At 52.5% G+C, this 11,015-nt stretch overlaps 1 protein-coding gene across 3 annotated transcripts in view; it reads left to right on the top strand.

Annotated features, from left to right (window-relative positions):
• The first annotated feature begins 228 nt into the window (after positions 1–228).
• The window catches only part of NDRG4 (NDRG family member 4), an 87,505-nt gene continuing 76,718 nt past the window's right edge, over positions 229–11,015 (top strand). The window contains exon 1 of one of the 3 annotated variants that reach the window (XM_039503269.1): positions 229–405. Coding sequence is in view for 2 of the 3 variants with exons in the window: in XM_039503266.1 (XP_039359200.1) it covers positions 1,287–1,323 (37 nt within the window). In the remaining variant the exon portion in view is untranslated. Of the gene's footprint in view, positions 406–1,211; positions 1,324–11,015 lie in introns of those variants that run through there. The other 2 variants (XM_039503266.1, XM_039503268.1) reach the window with 2 other exon arrangements.

Raw genomic sequence — 11,015 nt, 5'->3', positions numbered from 1 at the left:
CGCTTGCTGCGCGCGCCTCGTCGGGAGCCCTCCTCGCCCCCTCCCCTCCCTGACGCAGTGGTGCAGCTCCCATTTAAACCGGGGGAGCCCGGCCGCTCCCTCCCCCTGGCTGCAAACCCGGCGCCGCCAGCAGCCACAGCCGCCCGCCGATCCGAGCCAGACGAGCCCACGCACGTGGGTTGATTTACACCCTGCTCCGGCCAGCTGCCTGCCCCCCCCCCCGCCGCCCCGCGCAGCCCACCCACGCCCCGGGCAGGAGACTGGGGCCGACGCGGTGCTGCTGCGCCTCCTTCTCGGGGGCTTGGGGCTGGGGTCGCTACCTGCCCGCGCTGGGGGCTCACAGCCTGGGGAGCAGGAGGCTGCAGAGGGGAGCCGGAGACCCCCGCCCTGCATCGCACTGATCCGGTGAGTCTTGCGGGGCGGCCCCCTCTGTGCCCCCCCCCCCGGTGCCCATTCCCCACCTCCTGGAAGTCCCCCCCCCCCCGAGGCGCCCACCCCCACGAGAATGCCCCCTCCCCCAGTAAAGCCTTTCTGCGCAGATCGGACCTAGGGAGGTGGAAACGCAAAGGGGGAGGGGGTCGGTTCTTGGCTCTTCCGCCCCTGGTCGCTCCAGGCAGGAGCGTCCCAGGTGTGGCCCTAAAAACGGGGCCTCGTTTTTTCTATCGCTCCAAGGTAAAATCTGGCAGCATTTCATCACCCCGAGAGCCCAGGCTGTAAGGGGAGGTGTCCATCTTTGGTGCTGGGAAGCAGCCCTGCTTTCCCGGCGCTCCTTGTTGCTGCGTGTTTGCCAGCAGACCCCCCCCCCCCCGCCCCGCTTTGCAGACATGACAACTATTGTGTAGCGAGAGAAAGCTTTGCTCTTTTGTTCGAGAAGTGGGGGGGGGCGGCTGGTGTTTAGTCTCGGAGCCCACAGCCTGAGTTGGCGGCTCAGCTGTGCCTGGATTCACCCAGCCTTGCAGTGCCAGGCTATCGACTTTTTTAGTGCCTGGCATTTTTGCAGTGTACGTGAGGTTTTTCTTTCTTCTGTTTCTTGTTTTGTGAAATGGGTGAAGCTCCTACCTACCTGCATTGAACAGCCAGTCTCTCTCTCTCTCTCACACACACACATATGCTCCATGTTGCACTACCCACTCCATCCAGCCGCCCTGTCTCACTCCTGATCCAAGCTGCTTTGAGCTCAGAGGACTCCGATCATCCCTCGCTAGTGGATTTTCCTTCCTGACTGTCTCCAAGAGCTTTTCCCCCCTCTCTTGCCATTTTCACCTGTTGGGAGAATACGAGTCACAATGAAGGTTCTGGGACATAAGATAGAATTATTCACAGGTAAATTCTATATATTTCTTTCACACCAGGCACTGTTCCGTCCGCTGTGCTGATGGCCGAGTTACTTTCCAAGTGAGAATCAAATGGGTTTTCCTGTTTCTAGCCCAAGCAAAGATTCTTAAATCGATGCAGCTAGTTTCAGTGGCACTGCGATGGCATAATGACTTGGGGCAAAATCCTGCGAGTCGGGGAAACCCCCAGTCGCAGACATCATCAGACGCTGGCTCGAGCCCTCAGTCAGCTGCCTGTCTAGAGGAGAGGGTGGGATATTGCTTTATGCAAGAACATAGCAGTAGTGGAGAGTTCTTATGTATTAAATCCTGAATAGGGGGCAGTAAGATGGGTCGGCTGGCTGCAGGAGTCCAGACTAATTCAGAGCCTGGGTATCTTTCACTTTTTTGGGCAGTTTTCCTCCTTCCTTGATCCTTCTCTCTCCTTAGCTAGTTAATGTTTGTGCAGCGCTTGGAAAGGTAAAGTGCCATGTAAGTCTAGTTTGTTTTTCCTCAGTGACAAGCAAATTCCCTGCAGCCAGTCAGCTGGCAGCAGCTTTTTCTGGGGGATTGACCTCCATCCTGCTGGTATCTGCCTGTTGCTGTGGGGAGGGGGGTGGTTAAGGAATGGAGAAGGGGGCCATTTCTCCATGAAAGAGATTCCAGTTATGCCCTCTGTGACGCAGGATGCTTTCTGCCTCCTCCTCCACAGGACCAGTCGTTGATCCCAAACCCTAGTGTAGGCGTGTGGGTCAGCAACCCCATACTGCATCGGGGCTCCTCAGACAGGACAGGAGAGGAAGAGGCACTGGAGAGTCATGATTTCCCCTGCTGCATAAGGGCACCACTGCCTGCCCACAGTACCTGGGGATCTCGCTTGGCTTTTCCCCTGTGTTGCTTCTGGTTGCTGACAGCCCACGCATCTGCCAAGATGCTGTGACTGGGCAATTCAGGGAATGCTATGGCAGTGGGTTCCTGTGATGGGGGCACTGTGTGTTTGGGGCGCCAGAACTGTGATAGGGCTGTGAGGTGGCAAAGAAAAGGGCCTGGTTTTAGCCCCAAATATGTTTAGGGCTCTGAGTCAGCCGGCAGCGCCTCACCATGTTTGAGGGGCAGGATTCACAACCGCATGGAGTATATCTGAAGACCAACTCTAACTCTTGGTTTTACTGCAGTACTCTGCAGTAATGGCCCCCAACGGGAGGATATGGAGCTATTCCGGTAGGATCTTTTTGCTATAATAATCCCTAGCTCTTCTGTAGCACTTTTGATCAGTAAGTCCCAATGCACTTTACAAAGGAGGGCAGGGTCATTATCTGCACTTTACAGATAGGGAAACTGAGGCACGGAGTGGGAACAGGACTTGCCCAGGTCAGTAGAATCCAGCACTCCTGCATCTCAGACTTGAAGAGAGCCTTGGTCTCCTCCAGAGGCTGATTCCCTGCACCCCAGTAAAGGCTGGAGCTGGGGGAGGAGGCAGCCCAGCCTGTTACCAGGGAAGCCATGAGTAGCTGGGGGCGGACCCAGACAGGATATATGGAAGCTGACCTGGGCGGCATAATCTGCTGATTTTATGAGCACCCACCTGGTTGGAGTGTCACCAAGGGAGTAAGGAGACATGGCTGAAGCCAGGGTCCCTCTCATGGCAGGATAGAGGAGCTGCTGCAGGGAAGGTGCTGGAATAGGCCTGGGTACTGGCTATTTTCTTTCTTGCTCCAAACCCTCCTGCGCTGTCTGGCTGCCTTTTTTTCTTTTTGCTTTCCTGCTCTGAGCTCTGGGGATTGGGGGTGGAGAATAGGTTACACTCCCCTATAGCTGCAGCTCATCTAGACAATCAGTAAATAAAGGGCCCATCTTCACAGTCAAGGCTGCTGTGCTTCGGGATCTCATTAGCTCACAATAGCACCTACCCAGCTGTGTGATGTTTCGTCTTTGGGGACCAAACTGTGCCACAGTATTGGGAAAGATCAGGGCTGTAACAGGAATCCGGAACATGGTTCCGTCGACACAGACTAGACGAACCTCAGCCTTCCACATGACGGACTGGACGTGAAAGTGCACACGTGCCCTCATGTCTGGGCCCGTGCCCCGCATGGAGCGTGCTGCTCTCTTGTTGAGCAGTAGGGAGCGATCCTCCCTTGGCCTGGGGCTCTCCCGCCTCTGGTTTCTAAGGCTCTGTGAACGCAGCGAGAATGTTGGCGCCAGCTGGGTGGCCTTCAGGTCTGGGCTTCTTGGGGTAGAGACTGGAGAGAGGCTGGAGAATGATGCCGAGTCTCTTGCCCTGTGATCTGCCCAAACGGGGGTGCAGTGTGTGTGTGTGTGGGGGGGGGGGGGTCATTGGTCTTTCCTAGGGTGGGGAGGGGAGCGGAGCAGACCCTATTGGGGAAAAGTTGCTCTGCAAGGGCCCAAGATGAATCGTATGAGGATGCTTTCCCTTGGTATTGACGTTAAACCAGTGGTGCCCCCCTCCCTCCCCTCCTCGGGGACGCCCGGTTAGACTGTGAAGCTCTGATGTAAGATTTCTCCCCCCAGCCTCCTCATCCCCAACTGGCAATGGATGGAGGCAAAACTCCCTTGCCTCCTATTTCGCTGTGGCCTTGTTCTAGACTCTCTTGATTTGGGGTCTCCTCCTGAATGCCTCCCTCCTCCTCCCATTGCTCCAACTCTCCTTCGCGCCTCCATCTGGCGCCGGGCCAGGCCTGGCTTCTCCGGGAGCTGCTTTCGTTTCTCCCCGTCGATCCAGGATTGCTCTATTAGCCCAAAGACTCCGTGATGGGACTCCTAAGGAGAGGGGGCCGGCGCCAAGGAGGTGCGCAGATAGATTAGCCGCCGTGCCGGCAGGCAGTGCCTGCGTGTGTGGCAGGCGGCACCGCCGGAGAGCCGACAAGCCGTTCTGCGAGCTCACAGATCCCCAGCGCAGCGTCGCAGCGGCGGGCACTGCGTGATCTGTGTGCGCGGCCCTTACAGGGACACTGCTCTTTATAGCCTTCCCTGCTCTTTCGCTCTGCCGGTCTTAGAGCCCTTCCCAAAGCTTCGTAATAAATAGTCTCCCCCGACGTACAGTTTATTCCTTCTCCGGTAGGCAGGCGTTATGTTTGGCTGTGGTTCGCCGGTGCAGCGAAAGCCCAACATGGCTGCCTGTGCTCTGGTGTCTGCAGGAGAGGGTCTCTCTGGGCGCAGAGGCAGGGTGTGCGCCTTTATTCTGCTAGCTCCTTGGAGCCGGGGCTGGCTCTCACTTTGTTCGTACAGTGCCTGGCGCAATGGGGCCTGATCATGGCTGCAGCCTGTAAGTGCTATGAGAATGCAAACAGTCGCCAGCCCATTCATCAGCACTCTCTGCCTGACGCACACAGAGGGAGATTCGAGGAGGCTTTTCTTTCCGCAGTGGGGGGGCGGAGGGGAGAGCTAGCCTCTGGAAGCAGACTCTCCGGCTGTGTTACATGGAGTTAAATTGAGCCCTGGCACAAGTGGGTCTCCTCTCTGCTTCAGTGCAGGTTCCCTTTGTTGTGGTAAGAGTGAGCCAGTCATTGCAGATTCGAAGGACTGAAGTACAGCAAAATCAGAGGGATAAGCGGCAAGCACACACCTGGGTTCTGCTTGGGCTCCCCTGGGGTTCAGTCACTTGGCTTTTGCTTTGTGTCCTCCCCGGGTAGTGTGGTGAGGCTCTTGCACTCGGTGGGATTTGCCCTGGGCTCTGAACGTGGCCAGGTGACAGCACAGTGTTATACTTTCCATAGGAGTGTTCCACAACCTCCGACCTCACACAGAAAACATCCTGTCTCCCGCTCCCTGTAGTCCTACCACAGCCATTCCTCGTTTGTGTCTCGGACCAGTGATGCTGGATTGGGGGGCTGTGGATGGAAAGATGGTGACACATGTGCGGGGGGCCCCCATCTACAGAAGCAGGTCTGCTGTGCCAGGGGATCTCAGTGCCCTGATCAGGTTATAACACAGGTTGGTCCTAACCCACTACGATTAGCACGCAGGCCTTGAGTCAGAGTCCGGGTGTGATGTTCTTCCCATGACCAGGCCTTCTCAGGAGGTGGGCAGAGAAGCGTTGGGCAAGGCGGAATCGGGGTGGCCTTGGCTGCTAGCCCTATGTCGAGGGAGTTGCAGTTGGTAAGTCTCAGTGATACATGGTGGGTTACGGCTGCCAGGCCTTGGAGGACAGGGAGTGGCCTCCTTGTAAACTGGAGAGACATTTTTCCTGGTCGGTCTCTACCTGGTTATCCAAGAGCAGGGATAAATCCAATACTGCCACGAGGCTCGGCAATAGGACGGCATCAGGGAGTTGAGGGGAAGGTCGCTGGCTCCTCAGATGGTTTCCCTTTCCAGCGCCCCTCTGGGCAGAGCTTCAGTCAGCTGGTTTCATCCAGGCGTCCGTCTGTGGCCAGCACTGATGTGCGTGAGCACACAGCAGGGCGGTTTGCTGAGATAGACGCAGAAGGCAGGATGGCATCAGCACACCGGTGGCAGAGGAGCCTGCGGTACCTGCTGAATTCCCCAGGAGTCTCGTGTATCTGTTGAACAGAAGAGGGGGCAGGCTTGGCCTCTGCAGGATTTCACCTAGGAGGAGCTGGGAGATCTGCTGGGGAGATGTGATGACCCAGGTTAGCGCTAGGCTGCCCATCCTGCCTGCTCATGAGGGCAGGTCTGTAGCACTGTGTGATCTGGTGTGTTGTAGGCTGTTGATAGAAAGAGCACAGAAGTCTGACCACAAATGCTGCTCAAACAGCTTCTGTGCTGGGGCCAGGTCTGAATCCTGAGTTGTGAGGGGCTGACGACAGAGATTGGCAGGGACTCTGTTCTTGGTGGAATGGTGTTGCTCCTCTGTCTAGTTGTTGAGGAATGGGGTAGAGAGATGCACCTCCTTATGTCAGTGCTGAGTATGGTCCAAGCCACGTCAACTACTCCATCTTCTGAGAATCCAAACTGCTGGCAGAACGTACTCGTCAGCCCCAATACACTGAGCCACCCAAGAGTTTCTCCTCCGCTTAATCTCCTGGCAGGACTGCGTGTTCCCCCAGCTGCTGTGTGGCTGGCTGAGTGCCCGGAGAAATGCCAGAAACCCAGAAAGCTGCTTTGCTTTAGGAGTTGGGGAAGTTACCTGCCATTGCCGGGAACCCCAGAGCCCTGCACAGGGGGAATGGACCTTCCGATTGTTGGTTTGCAACTTTCAATATAAAGCTGTTTTATTTCTGGTCTGGGATCTTAAGCAGCTAAAGGGGACAATGCTTTTCCATCCTCCTTCAAGTCCTTTTGTCTGCCTCAAACTTCCAAAAAGCCTGACAATTGAGAGTCAAGATGAAATTGATTGTGTAGCACTGTTCTTCACTTGCACTGGTCCTGGTGTACGTACTGTGTGTTACACACAGTCATCACCGTTCTCAGCCCCCGCGACACCTCGGCCTGGCCATGCGATTACAGCACAAGGCTAGGCGCTAAAGGACAGCCCCCTCCGTGAATACAATGTGTCAGCACTGGGATTCCGCTTTGAGTGCCCACCAGTCACTAGGGAGGGGGGCCAGTCAGCAAGTTTTCAGGCAGGTAGATTGTTGTCCTGTGCGTATTCTAGCGCCTCCGGGATGCTGTGTGCTGGGAACTCACAGCTAACACTGAACCCATCTCTTCTTAAAGCCCTGCCCACTCTATCAGAATAATGATCTAATCACTGCTATGAAACGTGGTCAAGGCCCAGCTGCGTTATAACAGGCTTCTCATTGTCAAGCGAAGGAACCATGTCCTGGATCGCGTCTCTGCGAGGGTAGCTCTGCCAGGGCGTCCTGTTGACACCGTGAGTGTCCTTTGACACTGTTTAAATCATGTTTTTATTTTGAGAACTAACTGCTTAAATTGGGCTACAGCCCTGCTCGGTCCAAGGCAGTAACGTGGGTTAAACAGATGGGTCCCCTCAGGTGTCAGTCAATCCAAGATAAAACCATCTCAGGGGAGAACTTGGTTATAACTGGATGATCCCCCAGCAAGGCGGCTGTCGCAGCAGAGTCTTACTCCTAGTGTGTCTGTCAGCCGGGGGAGAACATGGGTCACTACTTTCTATTTACACAGGCAGGAAGGAGCCATATCAGAACACGGTTAGCCCACAGCCATGGTTCACAGCTGGGTTTAAATACTGGGGCAGGATTGTATCCCACCACAGATGGGATCTTGGAGGCCATTTCAGGGGTTCAGTGGTAGGTGAGATGTCCCAAGCAGAGCCCACGCTAGGGCCATCCCATTGAGTGTTGAATGCGTGGACTTTGCAGACCTGCAGAAAAGCTATCGAATGTGCTGCCCTCCATTCTTACCCTGGTGTCTGGGCCATTCACATGCTGCAGTAATGCTGTTTGATCTTCCAGTGTGCAGATGCGCAGATCCCCTTTCAGCTCTGAACATCTTCGCATCTGTGGCTTGAAGTCTCACCCGTAACATCTCCGTGATCAGTGCAGTTTTGGGTGGCTTTATTATTTAGTATGGTAGAAGCCTCTTGGTTGGCACAGATCCTGACGGAAGGGGAAAAAAGCACCTGTTAAGCGATGCCCTGGTCCTCAGAGGTTCACAGGGCGAGATTTGTTTGAATTGCATAGCTTGCGGTAAGAAAAGCATGAAAAGGCTAGAGAAAACCACATGAAGGTAAGAGGGGCTTATTTAGCAGCCCTAACAGAGCAGGGGAGCAGCGTGATGAGGACGGTGGAGTGGGAAACACGTGCTAGCAAACTGTGATTTGCTCCTGTTAGCTACATAAACTGGCTGCATGCACCACCTCCTGTGCCAATTAAACAATCAAGGAACGCCAATAATCCATTGTTCAGAGCCATTGAAAGATATTGCACTGAATCTCTGCCCCCAGCCATTGTCCCAATCAGGCAGGGAGAGAGCTAGTTAAGTGGCTGCCATTTGAATTAAGCATGTTGCCGTGGTGTGTACTCCACAGTGATTGATGCAGCGCCCGGACTTCAGAAACACCTTGCAATGAGTCAGCTCTACCTCCAGTACACAGCCATACCAGACACCGTTATCCCTAGATCTCAGGGGTTTACAAAGGAGGGCCAGTGTAACTATTTCTGTTTTACAGATGGGGAAACTGAGGCATGGAAGGGCCAAGTTATTTGCCCAAGGCTACATAGCTAATCCATGGCAGAGCCAGGAATAGAATCCAGATCTCCTGATTCCCAGTCAGGTGCCCTGCCCAGTAAGCAAGCTGCAAATACTTCAAGCTTTTTGTGACTCCACTGTCTGTGTGGGTTCATGGAGCAGTTGGATGTGTATTGGTATGGGGAGAAACCTGAAGACCCTATCTGGCCCGTGCTATGTACAGAGAGCTGCGGAAGGGCGTCTTGAGAGCTATTGATGGGGAGCGGGTCTAGTGACCCCATAAAAAAAAGAATGGTTGTAGTGGGTCAGACTAACGGTCCATCTAGCCCAGGATCTTGTCTTCTGACAGTGGCCAATGTGAGATGCTTCAAAGGGAATGAACAGGACAGTTATCAAGTGATTCATCCCATGTGGTCCAGACCCCACATCTCGCAGCTTAGGGACACCCAGGCCATGGGGTTGCATCTCTGACCATCTTGGCGAATAGCCATTGGTGGACCTATCCTCCATGCACTTATCTAATTCTTTTTTGAACCCGTTTATTCTTTTGGCCTTCACAACGTCCCCTGGCAATGAGTTTCACAGGCTGACTGTGCATTGCCTGAAGAAGTACTTCCTTGTGTTTGTTTTAAACCTGCTGCCTATTAATTTCATTGGGTGAGCCCTGGTTCTTGTGTTATGTGAATGGGTAAATAACACTTGTTTCTTCACACCATTCATGAGTTATAGACCTCGAGCATATCCCCCCTTACTTGTCTCTTTTCCAGACTAAACACCAGTCTTTTTAATCTCTCCTCATGTGGAAGCTGTTGCATCCCCGTAATAATTTTAAAATATATCTTTCTTTGAGATGGGGCGACCAGAACTGTGCATCATCATTGTCATCAATCCATTGGCGTTTGAGGATGATTGTCTTCCATAAAATGATAGCCAGCATGCAAGGTGTGGGTGTACCATGGATTTATGTAGCTGCATTATGATATTTACTGTCTTCTTATCTATTGCATTCCTAATGGTTCCCAACATTCTGTTTGCTTTTTTGACTGCCGCTGCACATTGAACAGATGATTTCAGAGAACTATCTACAATGACACCAAGATCTTTCTTGAGTGGTAACAGCTAATTTATACCCCATCATTTTGTATGTATAGTTGGGATTATGTTTTCCAATCTGCACTATTTTGCATTTACGAACATTGAATTTATGAACAATTCATTTTGTTGCCCAGTAACCCAGTTTTGTGAGATCCCTTTGTAACTCTTCACAGTCTGCTTTGGACTTAACTATCTTGAGTAATTTTGTATCATCTGCAAACTTTGCCACCTCACTGTTTATGCCTTTTTCCAGATCATTTATGAATATGTTGAACAGCAGTGATCCCAGTACAGATCCCTGGGGGAGACCACTATTTTCTTCTCTCCATTCTGATAACTGACCATTTAGTCCTATCTTTTTGTTTCCTGTCTTTTAACCAGTTTCTGATCCATGAGAGCACCTTCCCTCTTATCCCATAATTGCTTACTTTGTCTAAGAGCCTTTGGTGAGGGACCTTGTCAAAGGCTTTCTGAAAGTCCAAGTACACGATATCCACTGAATCCCCCTTGTCCACATTTATTGGCCTCCTCAAAGAATTCTAATAGATTAGTGAGGCATGATTTTCCTTTACAAAACCCATGTTAACACTTCCTCCAACAAATCATGCTCATCTATGTGTCTGATAATTCTATTCTTTACTATAGTTTCACCCAATTTGCCTGGTACCAAAGTTAGGCTTACCAGCCTGTAACTGCCAGGATCGCCTCTGGAGCCTTTTTAAAAAATTGGTGTTACACTAGCTATCCTCCAGTCATCTGATACAGAAACTGATTTAAGTGATAGGTTTCATGCCGCTTTTAGTAGTTCTGCAATTTCATATTTGAGTTCCTTCAGAACTCTTTGGTGAATACTGCCTGGTCCTGGTGATTTATTATGGTTTAATTTATCAGTTTGTTCCAAAACCACCTCGGACACCTCATTCTAGGACCGTTCTTCAGATTAGCCACCTAAAAAAGAATCTCCCTCACTTCCTCTGCAGTGAAGACTGATGCAAAGAATTCATTTAGCTTCTTCGCAACGGCCTTGTCTTCCTTGAGTGCTCCTTTAGCACCTTGATCCTTCAGTGGCCCCACGGATTGTTTGGCAGACTTCCTGCTTCTGATGCACTTACATTATTTTTGCTATGCACTGCTAGAGAGGAGGAGACCCAGCAAGCAGCTGACCCAGGCTGGAGCCTGGCCTGGGCTGTTCCACAGTGCATGCACTCTGCTGTTTGCATGGAGACGTAGGTGAGCTCTCACGAGGAGGGAGGCTCCATGTATTATGCCATCAGGCTGTATGGGTTGGGGCTCTTGCACTTGTTGTGGACTTGGGACCTAGGCAGGGCGAGAATATGGCTTTCACAAGCCTTAATGTACTGGAGCTGGGACTCCTGGGCTTGGTTCCTAGATCTGCCACTGACTCGCTGCATGAATCTGGGCAAGCTGCTTTGCTGCTGTGTGCCTCAGTTTCCCCAGCTGTGAAATGGGGATGATCATTCCTTACTTCCTGGGGGTGCTGGCTGGCTGCATTCG

Source organism: Mauremys reevesii, linkage group 16 (genome assembly GCF_016161935.1).
Source record: "Mauremys reevesii isolate NIE-2019 linkage group 16, ASM1616193v1, whole genome shotgun sequence".
Classification (NCBI taxonomy): Eukaryota; Metazoa; Chordata; order Testudines; family Geoemydidae; genus Mauremys; species Mauremys reevesii.
This window is presented reverse-complemented; position numbering and strand designations above follow the sequence as displayed.